This window comes from Dreissena polymorpha, chromosome 10, assembly GCF_020536995.1.
Source record: "Dreissena polymorpha isolate Duluth1 chromosome 10, UMN_Dpol_1.0, whole genome shotgun sequence".
In the NCBI taxonomy this organism is placed as follows: Eukaryota; Metazoa; Mollusca; class Bivalvia; order Myida; family Dreissenidae; genus Dreissena; species Dreissena polymorpha.
In genome coordinates, this window is record NC_068364.1 from 53,009,417 (window position 1) to 53,030,509 (window position 21,093).

A 21,093-nucleotide genomic window follows, 5' to 3' on the forward strand; every position below is an offset into this window, starting at 1 on the left:
CCCCCACAATGAGCATTGTATTCTTTGCTTGGTTACAAACTCCCATTTGGACCAGATTGCCACCATAAAATAGCCTAAAGTACTATTTTGTGTCCAAAATATGAAAATTTGTATTGTCTTGAACTCTAAATGAGAGCTGGCAATGCATTTTGACCATCTGCTGCAGTTAAAAGGCACCCATGACATTATATGCTAGAATATTTCATTGGCGGCTGGTAAATAAATGGGCACCGATCGACAGGCGCTTTCAAGATTTTACACTTTTATTGGTGTGAAATAACAAGTTATTGGAAGCTTATTGATGTCAATACACTTCAAGTATCTTATGATCTCTCATTTTGACTAATTAGTTTATTGTCTTGGATGAAATTGGATTGGTTTTTGCTTTGAAAGTGGCATTTTTGGGGATGATTAAAAAAAAACAACACAAAAAAGACATTATCAAAATTGCTTAGAGTGAAATATCTAACAAATTCATTCTTTCCCCACCACACATTAGCCCCACTTGCATGTCTTTTTGGTTTGTTTTGGTAGTTTATTGCAGATATTGAACACAACAGCTTTAAATCTTAAAGGGGCAGTTAAGCTTTAACAGGCCTAATATCGCCTTCTTCGGACTGAAAAACACCCGCGTGTGAAAATATTATACAGAATGGCCAAATGGACAGCTAATCCAGCCAAACTTAATATATTGGTGCATATGGATGGGATGATAATAATATGAAAGAAAAACACATTTCAGTAAAAATAAATTTCTCTTATAGGTTACAATACACTAATACTTTTGGTGTTCAATGCTATACCCTCTAAAACAAAATCTCATTTATTTGAAGACACAATTCTCTGTACGGCACTTGCCATGACTTTATTTTTGAATATTTCTGTGTTCATGTGGTAGGGAAAACATTGTTGTATACTACAAATTCCCTGTTTTGCTTTTAGGTTGGAGACTACATAAGACTTTGACAGTTGGCGGGAAACCATCATCAACTGGAGAGATGCCGGTAAAAAGATGGCCATAAAACAGTGACCGCTGATTCGCATTGAGTTCTTTCTTACATATTGGATGACCTATGTTTTTTATTGTTTAAATCATTGCGGCTTGGAATGCTCTTTAAGAAAAGGTATGGTTATGGGGGTGTCTACGCGCAAAGTTTGACTTTATTTTTTGTTAAGTTATTGCTTTTACATTGAATTTGTGCAGGAAATCTTTTGGTATGTTGTGACCTAAACTAACTTATGATAAAAATGAAATATCATCTGCAAGTGCAAATATGACTGGGAAAGCAGATTTTTGGTCATTTCTTAGCAAAGGGAAGAAAATAAGTGCATTAAATGCATGAATTCAGATTATTTGACCTGGAATAGTTGTTTTTCAAGTTGACCCCCCACCCTTATATAGTGAATAAGGGCTAAATTGCTTTCCGACTTAAATTCAACCGCATATTGGTTGACCGTGTCGCGCTAATGTGTTACATGAAGTTAGAATTCAACGCCAGGGACTCCATGATCGAGTAACGCAACTAAAACTTTTGCGAAAAGCATGAACATTCAAACAGAGCCCCATTTCACCGACATGGAATGGCAGGCATTTTTACAGTATGGACAGTGCAGCAGATGCTTAACTGAGCCAGCCTTCATATTTAGTACAATCATGAATTGAGCAAGATTTTATCACTTCATATTATTCATAAAAGTACACTTAAAATACATAAATGCATGTTTTTGTTTCATTTTTTTATCTTTTTCTATTGGGTATTTTGACTTTTTCAGGAAGAGGAATGTCTGCGACTAAGTCAAGGGCCACTGGATAAGGGTTGTTGATGGCAAAACAGGTAATAATATCATTTTGTTATCATGTACACAAGCAAATAAGCATATGTATGATGCTTTAGGTGTGAAAGACTGTCATAATCAGGATTGTGGTCACTCACACCCTTGCCGTCATGTAATTCTCCTCGCAGTTTGTATTGATAGTTCCGCGTCCTGACATGTAAAGCTCGTGCTTTGTTGGCAGCTGAAGTTGGCACTTAACAGGGTTATCCTTGTTCCTGAGCATGTATGCAGTACAGCTGAGTTGATTTGCTACTTGTTACCCTACAATTAGCTTGTTTTTGGTATTGTTTTCTCACAATATGCTTATATTCATGGTTCCGCTTAAAATGGTGTCGCGCCTTACTTAAACATAGGATTGTTATAGCAAGTGTCCCCTTCATCATTTACCTTAGAGGGATTTTTTTGACAAAATTTGGCACTTTCAGCAACTTGTTTTGTTTTTTATTTGGTACATGCTTCTCTCATTCAGTGATTTAATGACAGTATTGTCCTTATTCTTTTTTCTTTGCATAGAAAGGTGACATGAATCATTGATATTTGTTTGTGTTGAGAATTCTGCAGGAAGCTGTGTCCCCAAAAGAAGTACTAGAAACCCCTTTCAGGACACTGCCTTGATCTGAACTGCCTTTCTACCCCTATTACTACATGGAACATCATTGCTAAGCTTATAAGCTTGCCTACATATGTGTTTTTTGTTCAATTTAAACTTTTCCTTCCAGCTTAATCCCCCCCCCCCCCCCCCCAACAAATGAGCCATTGTATTCTTTCGCTTGGTTACAAACTCCCATTTGGACCAGATTGCCACCATAAAAATAGCCTAAAGTACATATTTTGTGTCCAAAATATGAAAATTTGTATTGTCTTGAACCTCTAAATGAGAGCTGGCAATGCATTTTGACCATCTGCTGCAGTTAAAAGGCACCCATGACATTATATGCTAGAATATTTCATTGGCGGCTGGTAAATAAATGGGCACCGATCGACAAGGCGCTTTCAAGATTTTACACTTTTATTGGTGTGAAATAACAAGTTATTGGAAGCTTATTGATTTCTACACTTCAAAGTATCTTTGATCTCTCATTTTGACTAATTAGTTTATTGTCTTGGATGAAATTGGATTGTTTTTGCTTTGAAATTGGCATTTTGGGATGATTAAAAAAAAACACACAAAAAAGACATTATCAAAATTGCTTAGAGTGAAAATATCTAACAAATTCATTCTTTCCCCACCACACATTAGCCCCACTTGCATGTCTTTTTGGTTTGTTTTGGTATTTTATTGCAGATATTGAACACAACAGCTTTAAATCTTAAAGGGGCAGTTAAGCTTTAACAGGCCTAATATCGCCTTCTTCGGACTGAAAACACCCGCGTGTGAAAATATGATACAGAATGGCCAAATGGACAGCTAATCCAGCCAAACTTAATATATTGGTGCAATATGGATGGGATGATAATAATATGAAAGAAAAACACATTTCAGTAAAAATAAATTTCTCTTATAGGTTACAATACACTAAATACTTTTGGTGTTCAATGCTATACCCTCTAAAAACAAAATCTTCATTTATTTGAAGACACAATTCTCTGTACGGGCACTTGCCATGACTTTATTTTTGAATATTTCTGTGTTCATGTGGTAGGGAAAACATTGTTGTATACTACAAATTCCCTGTTTTGCTTTTAGGTTGGAGACTACATAAGACTTTGACAGTTGGCGGGAAACCATCATCAACTGGAGAGATGCCGGTAAAAAGATGGCCATAAAACAGTGACCGCTGATTCGCATTGAGTTCTTTCTTACATATTGGATGACCTATGTTTTTTATTGTTTAAATCATTGCGGCTTGGAATGCTCTTTAAGAAAAGGTATGGTTATGGGGGTGTCTACGCGCAAAAGTTTGACTTTATTTTTTGTTAAAGTTATTGCTTTTACATTGAATTTGTGCAGGAAATCTTTTGGTATGTTGTGACCTAAACTAACTTATGATAAAAATGAAATATCATCTGCAAGTGCAAAATATGACTGGGAAGCAGATTTTTGGTCATTTCTTAGCAAAAGGGAAGAAAATAAGTGCATTAAATGCATGAATTCAGATTATTTGACCTGGAATAGTTGTTTTTCAAGTTGACCCCCCACCCTTATATAGTGGAATAAGGGCTAAATTGCTTTCCGACTTAAATTCAACCGCATATTGGTTGACCGTGTCGCGCTAATGTGTTACATGAAGTTAGAATTCAACGCCAGGGACTCCATGATCGAGTAACGCAACTAAAACTTTTGCGAAAAGCATGAACATTCAAACAGAGCCCCATTTCACCGACATGGAATGGCAGGCATTTTTACAGTATGGACAGTGCAGCAGATGCTTAACTGAGCCAGCCTTCATATTTAGTACAATCATGAATTGAGCAAGATTTTATCACTTCATATTATTCATAAAAGTACACTTAAAATACATAAATGCATGTTTTTGTTTCATTTTTTTATCTTTTTCTATTGGGTATTTTGACTTTTTCAGGAAGAGGAATGTCTGCGACTAAGTCAAGGGCCACTGGATAAGGGTTGTTGATGGCAAAACAGGTAATAATATCATTTTGTTATCATGTACACAAGCAAATAAGCATATGTATGATGCTTTAGGTGTGAAAGACTGTCATAATCAGGATTGTGGTCACTCACACCCTTGCCGTCATGTAATTCTCCTCGCAGTTTGTATTGATAGTTCCGCGTCCTGACATGTAAAGCTCGTGCTTTGTTGGCAGCTGAAGTTGGCACTTAACAGGGTTATCCTTGTTCCTGAGCATGTATGCAGTACAGCTGAGTTGATTTGCTACTTGTTACCCTACAATTAGCTTGTTTTTGGTATTGTTTTCTCACAATATGCTTATATTCATGGTTCCGGCTTAAAATGGTGTCGCGCCTTACTTAAACATAGGATTGTTATAGCAAGTGTCCCCTTCATCATTTACCTTAGAGGGATTTTTTTGACAAAATTTGGCACTTTCAGCAACTTGTTTTGTTTTTTATTTGGTACATGCTTCTCTCATTCAGTGATTTAATGACAGTATTGTCCTTATTCTTTTTTCTTTGCATAGAAAGGTGACATGAATCATTGATATTTGTTGTGTTGAGAATTCTGCAGGAAGCTGTGTCCCCAAAAGAAGTACTAGAAACCCCTTTCAGGACACTGCCTTGATCTGAACTGCCTTTCTACCCCTATTACTACATGGAACATCATTGCTAAGCTTATAAAGCTTGCCTACATATGTGTTTTTTGTTCAATTTAACTTTTCCTTCCAGCTTAAATCCCCCCCCCCCCCCCAACAAATGAGCATTGTATTCTTTCGCTTGGTTACAAACTCCCATTTGGACCAGATTGCCACCATAAAAATAGCCTAAAGTACATATTTTGTGTCCAAAATATGAAAATTTGTATTGTCTTGAACCTCTAAATGAGAGCTGGCAATGCATTTTGACCATCTGCTGCAGTTAAAAGGCACCCATGACATTATATGCTAGAATATTTCATTGGCGGCTGGTAAATAAATGGGCACCGATCGACAAGGCGCTTTCAAGATTTTACACTTTTATTGGTGTGAAATAACAAGTTATTGGAAGCTTATTGATTTCTACACTTCAAAGTATCTTTGATCTCTCATTTTGACTAATTAGTTTATTGTCTTGGATGAAATTGGATTGTTTTTTGCTTTGAAATTGGCATTTTTGGGATGATTAAAAAAAAACACACAAAAAAGACATTATCAAAATTGCTTAGAGTGAAAATATCTAACAAATTCATTCTTTCCCCACCACACATTAGCCCCACTTGCATGTCTTTTTGGTTTGTTTTGGTATTTTATTGCAGATATTGAACACAACAGCTTTAAATCTTAAAGGGGCAGTTAAGCTTTAACAGGCCTAATATCGCCTTCTTCGGACTGAAAACACCCGCGTGTGAAAATATGATACAGAATGGCCAAATGGACAGCTAATCCAGCCAAACTTAATATATTGGTGCAATATGGATGGGATGATAATAATATGAAAGAAAAACACATTTCAGTAAAAATAAATTTCTCTTATAGGTTACAATACACTAAATACTTTGGTGTTCAATGCTATACCCTCTAAAAACAAAATCTTCATTTATTTGAAGACACAATTCTCTGTACGGGCACTTGCCATGACTTTATTTTTGAATATTTCTGTGTTCATGTGGTAGGGAAAACATTGTTGTATACTACAAATTCCCTGTTTTGCTTTTAGGTTGGAGACTACATAAGACTTTGACAGTTGGCGGGAAACCATCATCAACTGGAGAGATGCCGGTAAAAAGATGGCCATAAAACAGTGACCGCTGATTCGCATTGAGTTCTTTCTTACATATTGGATGACCTATGTTTTTTATTGTTTAAATCATTGCGGCTTGGAATGCTCTTTAAGAAAAGGTATGGTTATGGGGGTGTCTACGCGCAAAAGTTTGACTTTATTTTTTGTTAAAGTTATTGCTTTTACATTGAATTTGTGCAGGAAATCTTTTGGTATGTTGTGACCTTTAAAGCTGCTCAGCAACCAGTATATTTTGATAAATGTATTGACATCATTACATGTCAAGGTCGCGAATTTACGGAAATCGAGGATATTTTATATAATTGTTAATTTGGCACGACCAGTTGTGTTCCCTGTTGATTTATATCAGTGAGTAGTTTTTAGTTGGTCGCGTTAGCGGCCGACGAAATTTACAGAGCATGTTTTGCAAATCAGTATGTGCTTAGCTACGCTAAGGACTGTAACTCACTATGCTAGGAACGATAACCGCTGCCTGTCTGCACTTCAGACGACGAATGCTTAGGAGCGTCTGCTATACTACTGCAGTGGGTGTATTTACCAGCTTGTAAGTCGACATTGGCCAGCATAGTGTTTATATCATTGAAATCTGTACATATTGGCTGCTTTCAGGGAAAACGGGGCTTAATGCATGTCAAATAAGATTAGCATGTGTACACTGATTAGCCTGTGCAATGCGCACAAGCTAATCAAGGACGACAACAGAGAACAATTTCAGTGCCTTCAGCGCTTTGATTTAAGGAATGGTTGCTGAACCGCTTTAAAACCGTGAAAGGTAAAAACAACACGGAAGTAAACATGAAACAATCGCATGCGATATTTGAGAAAACTGCAATTGATAAACAAGATGTCAGTCGACACAGGGAAGGAATCGGTTCCAAAATTGTCAAAATGCTGCGGTCTGACTGCTCCGAATGGAGTGACAGGTATTTTATATTTTTTCTTAAGATATTTTAACAGCCAGCGTCACCGGCGTATTTCGAAATATATGCTTAAGGGGGCATTTTCACAGATTTTGGCATGTATTGAAGTTTCTTCTTCTTCTTCCGGGTAGTGCGCTGGGCTCCTCTGGAGCATTGTCGCATAGTTGTGACTATGTTCATGCGTAAGGGGAAACAACGCGTGCAAAACGGCTAAAACCAAGATAAAAACAAGATGCTTCAGAGTTAAGGCCTTAACATGTCCATCCTGGTCTTGAAAACGTCGAGGGATGGTGCCATGATCGTCGCTTCTGGTAGGCTGTTCCAGATGCGGATGCCAGAGGGAAAGAAGGAGTATTTGTCGGCATTGACGCTCACAAATGGTACAAGGAACTTGTTCGCGCGGCCTCTTGTATGAACACCAGCTGGTAGTAGGATGTACTGGTATTGGATGTCTACTAGATTGTTTACGATCCTGAACATCATGATGGCTTTGGAGTGCTGGCGACGTGCTTCAAGTGTGCCCCAGTCATGCCGTTTCTTCATGGCCGTGACACTGCTGGCTTGTTTGAAGTCGCCTGTGCAGAATCGAGCGGCTCTTCTTTGCACTTTCTCAAGCTTGTCGATGTTGGTTCTAGTGTACGGGTCCCATACTGATGCTGCATACTCCAGCTGAGGTCGGATCAAGGACTTGTAGCATGTGGCCTTGATATCTTGTGGGCATGTGCTCAGGTTTCTTCTTAGAAACGCTGTGGTGTTATTAGCCTTCTTACATGTTGCGTCAATATGGCTGTTCCAAGACAGGGTATTGTCGAGTGTGACGCCCAAGTACTTACTGAGTTGGTTTGCTTGAGGGATTGGCCATGTATGGAATATGAGCTGTCTATGGCTTTGCGCTTGTTGGTAATACGGATCAACTCGCACTTGTCTGGGTTTAACTCCATCTGCCATTCCCTCTCCCACTCTTGAATGCGATCAAGGTCCTCGTGAAGTGCCTGAGTGTCTCTGTCTGATGCGATTGTTCTGTAGAGCAAGCAGTCATCTGCAAAGAGGCGTGCTGAGGAGCTAGTTCTGCTGGGTAGGTCATTAATATAGACCAGGAAAAGAAGTTTGCCATTAAATGCTTTATATTGATTAATTTAAACATTGAATCTAAAAAAGCTCCAGTAAAAAACAAGAATACAATTAAAAAAGAAAGAAAAAGTAACCCTCATTTGGGCTTAATACACTGGAGCCATGGAGTAGGTCTATCGCTTCGACTACCCGGCCATCCGTGCTCATGCAATGAGTGATGTCTTATACTTTATATAAGCAATCCTCCTAGTATAATGTTAAACTCTACAAAAAAGGATCATCATCTCATCTTCGCCGTTTGGGACATAGGTCGCAAACAAACTTCCTCCAAGCGTCTCGGTTCTGGGCGAGTCTTTCCAGGTGCCCCTAAGGTTTTGCCAGTCTCCTAAGCATCTGCATCAATGTCGCGATGCCAGGTATTTTTGGGCCTCCCTCTCTTCCGTTTTCCTTAAGAGTTCCAGGTGAGAGATTGTCTTGTCGTATTTGATGCAGACTTGCGAAGGGTGTGGCCTATCCATTGCCAAAAGCGCTGAATGCTGTTTTTATGCTGCGTTTACATTATGTTCCCGGCAGCCACGGCAGTCCCGTTTGTCCGAAACGTATCGCGCCGTGTGATTGTTGCAATTGTTAACCAATAATCCTAGATCAGTGGCAAAGTCGGGGTCGTTCAACTGTTTCCAGTGTCCACTGGATTTCGTTCCGATTCTGATCCGTCGAGAGCTTCATGACCAAGTCTATGGCCAGCAAGAACAGAACAGGTGAGAGTAAGCAGCCTTGTCTCATTCTGGTTTTTACTTCAAAAGCGTCGGTGAGTTATCTTCCATGAACTACTCTGCATTTTATCAATTCATAATAGTTCCTGATGATGTTGGTGATCTTTCCTTGCACTGCATAGTGTCTCAGTAGTCTCAGTAGTCTCCAGATGAACCCTCAGTCAACGTTGTCAAACGCCTTTTCATAGTCAATGAAGTTGAGGTACAAGGGCGAATTTCACTGCTAATCTTTGCGTAGAAGGCACCCATTAGAAATATGTTTCTCTTTGGTCTGTCTTGTATTATGGTTGACAGTATGTTGTAAGAGTTATCATTCTCGTCCTCTTCACTGTCGTTCGTCTGTGTGTAGCACTGGATTATGTCCAGGTTGATCCCATTCTTCCTTGTCATAATCCGTGGTCCGTGCATCTTCCATGAGCGCTCTCTGGGCCGACTTGGAAAGCATGTGGGCTACTCCCTGGACTGGATGTGTGCTGCATCTCCCTGCTCATGCAATGAGAACAACAGTTACTCGATGGAAGTCAGTCGCTTCTGCCCAGAGCCAGTTCATCTTGATTCACCGATTGCTAGACTGGTGAGGTTTAACTTCCTTATATCTGCTGCCACTTGTGCTGTCTTTCGGTCTCATACATGGTTTGGACATTGGACATAATTATAAGTTATTACGTTTGAATTTATCAAGATAAAACAAATGGGGGGGGGGGCATGGCTGAAAAATTGCAAGGGGGGCGGAAATAGGGCAAGGCAATCTCTTTCATGAACATGTGTTGGCTCATATGTGCTTGATTAAATATTGATGTTAATATCTAGCTATAAAATCGCCAATTGCCATTATAATCACTATGTGTGCTTCCGTATAAACAAGAGCATTGGCACACAAACAGGTTGTGGCATATTTTTTAGGGGTTGGGCATAAACATGAAAGTGGGGCCGCCCCATATTTCAACAGGATGGGGCATGCAAATGGAAGGAAGGCTGGTTATGCTATTCTGCTCTAGCGAAATTGTTAAATAATGTGTTTGCTGTGACCATATTTTAACAAATCAATCCATTTGATGTAGCATTTGCTAGTTTTTTCTCTTCCGTGTGTGAACCATAATCCAGGCTTGAGGTGATAAAATGACTGCATGCTTAGGCACAGGTAGTTTGAACAACATTTTTAGCCTTAAATGATTGTTTTATCTCATCATCAGACGTGCATTGTCGAAGTAAACTACTGTGGAATATATTTTCCTTCATTTTGGCAATGCTGAAATATAGCTGTCACACGCGGCGGACTCTTATATAAGTCATGAGTGGAGGATGGATGAATTTTATTTATTTCCTACTTTGCTATTTGAAACCATTTGAAAGCCTATGTACAATAGACACATGCTTACAAAACAAAACAAAAAAAACTGGAAGAAATCTTGATAGTATCTGTTTTATTTCAGTTCCTTTGAAATCGATTGAAGTTGAGGTGCACGTCAAAGGCTATTTAGCTGAGGTGGTTACAAAGCTGCAGTACACAAATACAGAGGAAAATCCGATTGAAGCCTTGTTTACTTTTCCTGTTGATGATGGAAGTGCCGTCTATCAATTTGAGGCTGACATTGATGGGCGTCATATTGTAGCTGAAATTCAGGAAAGAGAGCAGGTATTGAAACAAAAACTGGCGCACAATTTTATATTTCATCAGATATTGATTTACTGCTCTGGCTTTTAAAGCAACATCATAAATCAGACTGTAGCCATAAAATTTTGCTTGGTGTGACAGAAATATAACTTGTACCAGTCTTTGGATGCGAGATTAATATAAGTGTTAAACAGCCATAACAGTTTATTAATATTTCAACAAGCAATTATTTTAAAAACTAGAATGCATATACATTGTACTGGTTAGCGAGTATTTGTCGGATAACAGTATTTACCGGACGTTGTAATTATTTGATGTATTGTAAAGCTTAAACACAATTTCTTTTGTCACATACTTACACACGCTTGTTTTCTTGAAGTTGATAGCATCAATTTGTTCAAAGGCAAGTATTATAGTGTTTAATGGGATTGTTTACAAATTTCGTCACAATGAAATTTGACATCCGTGCGGGGGATATAAATAGCATGTGCACGCGCAAAAGATATCTCTTAAACAAAACCCAACCTGTGTGCATGTGAGTTTTGTTTGTCTACTACAATAGAGCAATTCTCAATTAATAGAGCAGTTCTCAATTAATAGAGCAGTTCTCAATTACTTTACTTACAACCTTTTTCTTAACCAGACACTGATGTGATCAACACTCATACAGTATTTAAATAATTGCTTTTATATATTTAAACTCCACACTTTTTGTTGTATACCGATATATGAAGTGCTTGCAAAATGTACCTCATAAACATTTCAAAGAAATGGAAACAAATCTCATTTCATTTTATAAATTCACTGTTTGGATTTTCTCCCTTGTATTGAAAAAGGATAATATTGATTGATCAAAGCTTTATAAATAAACATGTTTATTTATAGTTCGTTGTTTGCACTGATATCGGAAAACAAATTATAATTCTATTTACACGCACAGAAGACGACTTATTGCACTATCATATTAAAGTGAAATCATGGGCATTTGTCACTGTTGAATTGAGCCTAAAAGAATTAACAGGTCAAAAAAGTTAGTTAAAATGTGGTAACTGACCAATTGTGGCAACTCATCTTGCTACCAGTTGTTTATAAAAATATATATTATATTCGATATTTTACATGACTTTTCCGAGTCCTCTAAGCTGAGCGGAACTGTCTTTTTATAAGGATCGGAGTTAGTGTTCGTGTGTCATATGAATAGATATCGTTGCAGGAAAACGAATAATTTCTGTCGTCAGTTGTCAAACGAAAGTACGGTTGATATTCAAATGCGTTATTTTTCTCTTTCCGGGATATTGTTTTAGTATGTTGATACTGCATTAACAAATATAAGTGTATATGAAGTGAAAACACCCAAAATAAACAACGGTTGCGATAAACACCTATAAACATAGCATATACTGTTATATTCGTCTAATGTAACTTTAAAGTATTTACTTTATGTTAACGTTAATGTTAAGAAAAGATTCATTGTAATTCTAGTTTGGTTCAAAATACTCTATGTATATACATGTCCGGTCAATAATTCAGTTCAGTGGAAAATTACCTCCCTTTAATGACCTCAAATACGGCCCTAGTACATACGCATGCGCACATCATAAAATATTTGCATTTGCTTGTAAATGACAAACACAGGATGTTTCATTAAATTTTTCTTTCATTCATTTTCGTATTATCAAGAAAGTTATTTAACAAAACCCCATTATTTTGTCCGACAATTACTCGCTAACCAGTAACCTTTCAATCTTCTGAATTTGACAGTATTTATTCGCCTGCTTCTGGACTGACCTTACAATATAATCATGTTTGCATCAATATTCAAGTCAAGTTTTGTTTTTAAACACGTTTTCGGAGGAAAAAACTGGTTATTAGATTGGTTAATGTCGGCGCGCGGGCGGGCGGGCATGCGGGCGGGTTGGCGGGCGGGCGGGCGGAACAAGCTTGTCCGGGCCATAACTTTGTCGTTCATTCTTAGATTTTACAATCATATGGCACATGTGTTCACCATCATTGGACGGTGTGTCGCGCGAAAGAATTACGTCGATATCTCCAAGGTCAAGGTCACACTTTGAAACCAAAGTTAAAAAATGGCCATAAATGAGCTTGTCTGGGCCATAACTATGTCGTTCATTGTGAGATTTTAAAATCATTTGGAACATTTGTTCGCCATCATTGGACGGTGTGTCGCGCGAAAGAAATACCTCGATATCTCCATGGTCAAGGTTGCCACAACTAAAAATAGATTGATTTTGAAACAAGGTGGGTAACTTTGAACAATCAGTAACAATGCACATTTTGAGTTGTCTCCCTTTATCAGACTTTTTCAAATTGAAATCAAGGTCGCCTTGAGTAAAAATAGATTGAATTTGAAGCAAGGGGGTAGCAATGCACATTTTGAATTGTCTCCCTTTATCATACTTTTTTTAAAATTTAAAACCTGGTTTTGTGACAATTTTGTCCCTTGTTACTACATGTACTACATTTATAAAATATAGAATTGATTATTTTCAAACTCATTTCGTGAGGTCATTGACCAATTCAATTAAGTCCTTATAAGGAGACATGAACTGTCAAGTAGCTGTCAGTAGTAATATGAAATAAGCCATAACATACATTTAGGCCGTGCTCATTGAAAAGTTTGCACAGGTTTATCCAAGATACTTTCACCTAAACTGGATTTTTGCTATTAAGTTCTTCAAACGAAAAATACCACCAAAGCGCAAAGTGTTGTCCCTGATTAGCCTGTGCAGACTGCACAAGTTAATCTGGAACAACACTTTACGCACATTTATTAAACCCCCTTTTCACAGAGCATGGCTCATCTATTTGTATCATAGGCCATTCTCACCTACAAGGATTCAGTAGACAAGGGTAAGACAGCCATGTTGTTGAAGGAGGACACAAAGAGTAGCGACACGTTCCAGTGCACACTGGGAAATCTTCCCCCAGGAAAGGACGCCGTGTTGAAGGTGTCGTTTGTGAATGAACTTCCGCAGGAGGCTGACGGGAAACTACGGTTCACACTTCCCACTGTGCTGAATCCTCGGTACGCACCAGGTAATAAACCCCAATCCTTACACTTTAATGTTACAGTTTTCTCAATTATATCATATATTTTTGTAATGCATGCTCATTACTTTCCAATATATTAATTGTAAGGAAAGCTGTTAAAGATGGACAAAATAATTGCATAGGCTTAGTTAACATGAGTTGCTTCATAGAATAAAATAAGTCTTATGCTACCAGCATAGCTCCACACTAGCTTGAACATTTGTACAGGTGGCTCCTGAAGTCATGCACGGTTTTAGTGGTCTCATTATCTGACAGGGTAGCTAATGAAGTCGTGCAAGGTTTGAATGGTCCCATATGCTGATGGGTTAGCTCGTGAAGTCATGCAATGTGTTGAGTGGTCTCATTAGCTGACAGGGTAGCTCCTGAAGTCATGCAATGTGTTGAGTGGTCATGGAAGGTTTGAGTGGTCACATTTGCTGAGACGGTTGCTCCTGAAGTCATGCAAGGTTTGAGTGGTCTCATTAGCTTACAGGGTAGCTTCTGAAGTCATTCAAGGTTTGAGTGGTTTCATTAACTGACAAGGTAGCTCCTGAAGTCAGGCAAGGTTTAAGTGGTCTTGTTAAATGACAGGGTAGCTCCTGAAGTCTTGCAATGTTTAAGTGGTCTTATTTGCTGACAGGATATCTTCTGAAGTCATGCAAGGTTTAAGTGGTCTCATTAGCTGACAGGGTAGTTCCTGAATTCATGCATGGTTTTAGTGGTCTCATTAGCTGACAGGTTAGCTCATGAAGTCATACACGGCTTAAGTTGTCTTGTTAGATGACAGGGTAGCTCCTGAAGTCTTGCAATGTTTAAGTGGTCTTATTTGCTGACATGATATCTTCTGAAGTTATGCAAGGTTTTAATGGTCTCATTAGCTAACAGGGAAGCTCCTGTAGTCATGGAAGTTTTGAGTGGTCTCAGTAGCTGACACGGTAGCTCCTGAAGTAATGCAAGATTTGAGTGGTCTCATTGGCTGACAGGGTAGCTCCTGAAGTCATGCACTGTTTGAGTCGTCTCTTTAGCTGATATAGCAGCTCCTGAAGTCATGGAAGGTTTGATAGGTCTTATAAGCTGACATGGTAGCTCCTGAAGTCACGGACGATTTAAGTGGTCTCATTAGCTGACGGGGATGCTCCTGAAGTCATGCAAAGTTTGAGTGGTCTCATTAGCTGACAGTGTAGCTCTCAAAGTCATGCAAGGTTTAGTGGTCTCTTTAACTGACAGGTTAGCTTCGAGGGCATGCAAGGTTTTAGTGGTCTCATTAGCCGACAGGGTAGCTCCTGAAGTCATGCAAGGTTAAAGTGGTCTCATTTGCTGACAGGGTTGCTCCTGACATCATGCAAGGTTTAAGTAGTCTCGTTAGCTGACAGGGTAGCTCCTGAAGTCATGCAAGGTTTGAGTGGTCTTATTTGCTGACAGGGTAGCTTCTTAAGTCATGCAAGGTTTTAGTGATGTCATTAGCTAACAGTTTAGCGCCTGAAGTCATGCAAGGTTTAAGTGGTCTCGTTAGCTAAAAGGGTTCCCCCTGAAGTCATGCATGGTTTTAGTGGTCTCATTAGCTGATAGGATACCTCCTGAAGTCATACAAGGTTTGAGTGGTATCATTAGCTGACAGGTTAGCTCCTAAAGTCATGCAAGGTTTGAATGGTCTTATAAGATGACAGTTTAGCTCCTAAAGTCATGCAAGGTTTCAGTGGTCACTTTATCTAACAGGGTAGCTCCTGACGTCATGCAAGGTTTTAGTGGTCTCATTAGCTGACACGGTAGCTTCGGAAGTCATGCAAGGTTTGAGTGGTCTCATTAGCTGACAGGGTTACTCTTGAAGTCATGCAAGGTTTGACTGGTCTCATTAGCTTACAGGGTAGTTTCTGAAGGCATGCAAGGTTATAGAGGTCTCATAAGCTTACACGTTAGCTTCTGAAGTCATTCAAGGTTTTATTGGTCTCATTAGCTGACAGGGTAGCTCCTGAAATCATGCAAGGTTTAAGTGGTCTCATTGGCAGACATAGCAACTCCGGAATGCATGCAAGGTTTGACTGATCTCATTAGTTGACACGGTAGCTTCTTGTGTCATGCAATGTTTAAGTGATCTCAGTAGCTTACAGGATAGCTCCTGAAGTCATGCAAGGTTTGAGTGGTCTCATTTGCTGAGAGTGTAGCCCCTGAAGTCACCCAAGTTTTGAGTGGTTTCTTAAGCTTGCAGGTTTGCTCCTGAAATCATGCAAGTTTTGAGTGGTCTCATTAGCAGACAGGGTAGCTCCTGAAGTCATGCAAAGTTTGAGTTGTATAATTAGCTGACAGGGAAGCTGCTGAAGTCACCCAAGTTGTGCGTGGTCTCTTTAGCCTACAGTGTTTCTTCTGAAGTCATGCAAGGTTTTAGTGGTCTTATTAGCTGACAGTGTAGCTCCTGAAGTCATGCAAGGTTTGAGAGGTCTCATTAGCTGATAGGGTAACTCCTGAAGTCATGCAAGGTTTCAGTGGTCTCATAAGCTGCCAGGGTAGTTCCTGAAGTCATGCAAGGTTTTCGTGGTCTCGTTAGCTGACAGTGTAGCTCCTGAAGTCATGCAAGGTTTAAGTTGTCTCATTAGCTTACTGGGTAGCTCCTGAAGTCATGCAAGGTTTTAGTGGTCTCATTAGCTGACAGGGTAGCTCCTGAAGTCATGCAAGGTTTGAGTGGTCTCATTAGCTGACAGGGTAGCTCCTGAAGTTATGCAAGGTTTCCGTGGTCTCATTAGCTGAAAGGGTAGCTCCTGAAGTCATGCAAGGTTTTAGTGGTCCTATTAGCTAACAGGGTAGCTCCTGAAGCAATGTAAGGTTTGAGTGGTCTCATTAGCTGACAGGGTACCTCCTGAAGTTATGCAAGGTTTAAGTGGTCTCGTTAGCAGACAGGGTAGCTCCTGAAGTCATGCAAGGTTGTAGTGGTCCTATTTGCTAACAGGGTAGCTCCTGAAGCCATGTAAGGTTTGAGTGGTATCAGTAGCTAACAGGATAGCTTCTGAAGTTATGCAAGGTTTGAGTGGTCTCATTAGTTGACAGGGTAGCTCATGAAGTCATGCAATATTTGAGTGGTCTCATTGGCTGACAGGGTAGCTCCTGAAGTCGTGCAAGGTTTGAGTCGTCTCTTAAGCTGACAGTGCAGCTCCTGAAGTCATGCAACTTGAAGGTTTGAGTGGTATCATTAGCTGACAGGGTAGCTCCTGAAGTCATGGAAGGTTTGAGTGGTCTCATTAGATGACAGGTTAGCTCCTGAAGGCATGCAAGGTTTGAGTGGTCTCATTATCTGACAGTGTAACTCCTGAAGTCATGAAGGTTTGAGTGGTCTCATTAGCTGACAAAGTAGCTTCTGAAGTCATGCAAGGTTATAGTGGTCTCATTAGCTAACAGGATATCTTCTAAAGTCATGCAAGGTTTAAGTGGTCTCACTAGCTAACAGGGTAGCTTCTGAAGTCATGCAAGGTTTAAGTGGTCTCATTAGCTAACAGGGTAGCTTCTGAAGTCATGCAAGGTTTGAGTGGTCACATTAGCTTAGCTGACAGGGTAGCTCCTGTAGTCATGCAAGGTTTGAGTGGTCCCATTAACTGACACGGTAGCTTCTGAAATCATGCAAGGTTTACGTGGTCTCGTTAGCTGATAGGGTAGCTCCTGAAGTCATGCAAGGTTTTAGTGGTCTCGTTAGCTGACAGGGTAGCTCCTGAAGTATTGCAAGGTTTTAGAAGTCTTATTTGCTGACAGGGTATCTTCTGAAGTCATGCAAGGTTTTAGTGGTCTCATTGGCTAACAGGGTAGCTACTGAAGCCATGAACGGTTTCAGTGGTCTCATTAGCTTACAGGGTAGCTTCTGAAGTCATGGAAGTTTTAAGTGGTCTCAGTAGCTGACACGGTGGCTCCTGAAGTCATGCAAGATTTGAGTCTTCTCATTGGCTGACAGGGTAGCTCCTGAAGTCATGCAAGGTTTGAGTCGTCTCTTTAGCTGACAGTGCAGATCCTGAAGTCATGCAACTTGAAGGTTTGAGTGTTATCATTAGCTGACAGGGTAGCTCCTGAAGTCATGGAAGGTTTGAGTGGTCTCTTTAGATGACAGGTTAGCTCCTGAAGCATGCAAGGTTTGAGTGTTCTCACTTTCTGACAGTTAGCTCCTGAAGTCATGAAGGTTTGAGTGGTCTCATTAGCTGACAGGGTAGCTCCTGAAGTCATGCAAGGTTTCAGTGGTCACATTAGCTGACAGGATAGCTCCTGAAGTCATGCAAGAGTTTAGTGGTCATTTTAGCTGATAGGGTACCTCCTGAAGTCATGCATGGTTTTAGTGGTCCCATTAGCTGATAGGGTACCTCCTGAAGTCATGCAAGGTTTGAGTGTTATCATTAGCTGACAGGTTAGCTCCTGAAGTCATGCAATGTTTGAGTGGTATCATTGGCTGACAGGGTAGCTTTTGAAGTAATGCAAGGTTTTAGTGGTCTCATTGGCTGACAGGGTAGCTCCTGAAGGCAGCATGCAATGTGTGAGTGGTCTCATTACTGACTTGGTAGCTCCTGAAGTCATTCAAGGTTTGAGTGGTATCATTAGCTGACATGATAGCTCATGAAGTCATGCAAGGTTTGAGTGGTATCATTTGCTGACTTGGTAGCTCCTGATTGCATGCAAGATTTGAGTGGTATCATTGACTGACAGGGTAGTTCTTGAAGTCATGCAAGGATTTAGTGGGCTCATTTGCTGACAGGATAACTCCTGAAGTCATGCCAGGTTTAAGTGGTATCATTTGCTGACAGGGTAGCTCCTGAAGGCAGCATGCAATGTGTGAGTGGTCTCTTAGCTTACAGGGTAGGTCCTGAAGTCATGCAAGGTTTGAGTGGTATCATTAGGTGACAGGGTAGCTCCTGAAGTCATGCAAGCTTTGAATTGTATCATTGACTGACAGGGTAGCTCCTGAAGTCGTTCACAGTTCAAGTTGTCTCTTTAGCTGACAGTGCCGCTCCTGAATAGTCATGCACGGTTTGAGTGGTCCCATTTGTTGACAGGGTAGCTCCTGAAGTCATGCAAGATTGTAGTGGTCTCATTAGCTGACAGGGTTGCTCCTGACATCATGCAATGTTTGAGTGATCTTTAAGATGACAGGGTAGCTCATAAAGTCATGCAAGGTTTGTGAGGTCCCATTAGCTGACAGTGTATCTCTTGAAGTCATGCAAGATTTTAGTGGTCTCATTAGCAGATTAGGGTAGCTCCTGAAGTAATGCAAGGTTTAAGTGGTATCATTAGCTGATAGTGTAGCTCCTGAAGTCAGGAATGGTTTTAATGGTCTCATTAACTGACAGGATAGCTCCTGAAGACATGCAAGGTTTGATTGGTCTCATTAGCTGACAGGGTAGCTACTGAAGTCATGCATGGTTTCAGTGGTCACATTAGCTAACAGGGTAGCTCCTGAAATCAGGCAAGGTTTCAGTGGTCTCATTGGCTGACAGAGTAGCTCCTGAAGTCATGCAAGATTTAAGTGGTCTCATTAGCTGGCAGGGTAGCTCTTGAAGTCATGCAAGGATTCAGTGGTTTCATTAGCTGACAGGGTAGCTCCTGAAGTCATGCAAGATTTGAGTGGTCCCATTAGTTGGCAGTGTAGCTCCTAAAGTCATGAAAGGTTTTAGTGGTCTCATTAGCTGACAGGGTAGCTCCTGAAGTCATGCAAGGTTTAAGTGGTCTCATTAGCTGATAGGGTAGCTCCTGAAGTCATGCAAGATTTGAGTGGTCTCATTAGCTAACAGGGTAGCTCATGAAGTCATGCAAGGTTTCAGTGGTCTCATTAGCTGACAGGGTAGCTCCTGAAGTCAAGCAAGGTTTAAGTGGTCTCAATTGCTTACAGGGTAGTTCCTGAAGTCATGCAAGGTTTACGTGGTCTCATCTGCTGATGGGTTAGCTCCTGAAGTCATGCAAGGATTACGTGGTCTCATTAGATGACATGGTAGCTCCTGAAGTCATGCAAGGTTTTAGTGGTCTCATTAGCTGACAGTGTAGCTTCTGAAATCATGCAAGGTTCGAGTGGTCTCATTAGCTGAGATGGTAGCTTCTGAAGTCATGCAAGGTTCAAGTGGTCTCATTAGCTGACTGCGTAGCTCCTGAAGTCATGCAAGGTTCGAGTGGTCTCAATAGCTGACAGGGTAGCTCCTGAAGTCTTGCAATGTTCGATTGGTCTCATTAGCTGAGATTGTAGCTCCTGAAAGCATGCAAGGTTTAAGTGGTCTCATTAGCTGACAGGGTAGCTCCTGAAGTCATGCAAGATTTAAGTGGTCCCATTAGTCGACAGTGTAGCTCCTGAAGTCATGCAAGGTTTTAGTGGTCTCATTAGCTGACAGGGTAGCTCATGAAGTCAAGCAAGGTTTGAGTGGTTTCATCAGTTGACAGGGTAGCTCCTGAAGTCATGCAAGGTTTGAGTGGTTTTATCAGCTGATGGGGTAGCTCCTGAAGTCATGCAAGATTTAAGTGGTCTCATTAGCTGACAGGGTTGCTCCTGAAGTCATGCAATGTTTATGTAGTCTCATTAGCTGACAGGGTAGCTCCTGAAGTCATGCACAAGGTTCGAGTGGTCTCATTAGATGAGATGGTAATTCCTAAAGTCATGCAATGTTTTAATGGTCTCATCAGCTGAGGGGTAAGCTTTTGAAGTCATGCAAGGTTTTAGTGGTTTTATTAGGTTACAGGGTAGCCTCTGAAGTCATGCATGGTTTTAGTGGTCTCATTAGCTGACGGGGTAGCTCCTGAAGTCATGCAAGGTTTAAGTGGTCTCATTAGCTGACAGGGTAGCTCCTGAAGTCATGCAAGGTTCGAGTGGTCTCATTAGCTAAGATGGTAGCTCCTGAAGTCATGCAAGGTTTAAGTGGTCTTGTTATCTGACAGGGAAGCTCCTGAAGTCATGCATGTTTTGAGTGGTCTCATTAGCTGACAGGGTAGCTACTGAAGTCATGCAAGGTTTGAGTGGTCTCATTTGCTGACAGGGTAGTTCCTGAAGTCGTGCAAAGGTTTGAGTGGTCTCATTAGCTGATAGGGTAGCTCCTGAAGTCGTGCCAAGGTTTGAGTGGTCTCATTTGCTGACAGGGTAGCTCCTGAAGTCGTGCCAAGGTTTTAGCGGTCTCATTAACAGACAGGGTAGCTCCTGAAGTCATGCAAGGTTTTAGTGGTCTCATTAGCTGCTAGTGTAGCTCTTGAAGTCATGCAAGGTTTGAGTGGTCTCATTAGCTGACAGGGTAGCTCCTGAAGTCATGCACGGTTTGAGTGGTCTCATTAACTGACAGAGTAGCTCCTGAAGTCATGCAAGGTTTAAGTGGTCTCATTTTCTGACAGGGTAGCTTCTGAAGTCATGCAAGGTTTAAGTGGTCTCATTAGCTGATAGGGTAGCTCCTGAAGTCATGCACGATTGTAGTGGTCTCATCAGCTGACAGGGTAGCTCCTGAAGTCATGCAAGGTTTGAGTGGTCTCATTAGCTGACAG

General features: G+C 40.5%; 1 protein-coding gene and 1 long non-coding RNA gene across 2 annotated transcripts in view; both read left to right on the plus strand.

Moving 5' to 3' along the window:
* Positions 1-940: 940 nt before the first annotated feature.
* On the plus strand, positions 941-6,395 carry LOC127847093 (uncharacterized). Its single transcript, XR_008033815.1, has 5 exons — positions 941-1,004; positions 1,774-1,835; positions 3,524-3,585; positions 4,359-4,420; positions 6,107-6,395. It is a non-coding gene; the product is annotated as an uncharacterized LOC127847093 (long non-coding RNA).
* A 572-nt stretch (positions 6,396-6,967) lies between these two features.
* The window catches only part of LOC127849120 (von Willebrand factor A domain-containing protein 5A-like), a 69,139-nt gene continuing 55,013 nt past the window's right edge, over positions 6,968-21,093 (plus strand). Inside the window, exons 1-3 of the mRNA XM_052381842.1 lie at positions 6,968-7,113; positions 10,388-10,590; positions 13,407-13,626. Of these exons, the coding sequence (XP_052237802.1) occupies positions 6,999-7,113; positions 10,388-10,590; positions 13,407-13,626 (538 nt within the window). The 5' untranslated portion in view covers positions 6,968-6,998. The remainder of the gene's footprint in view (positions 7,114-10,387; positions 10,591-13,406; positions 13,627-21,093) is intronic.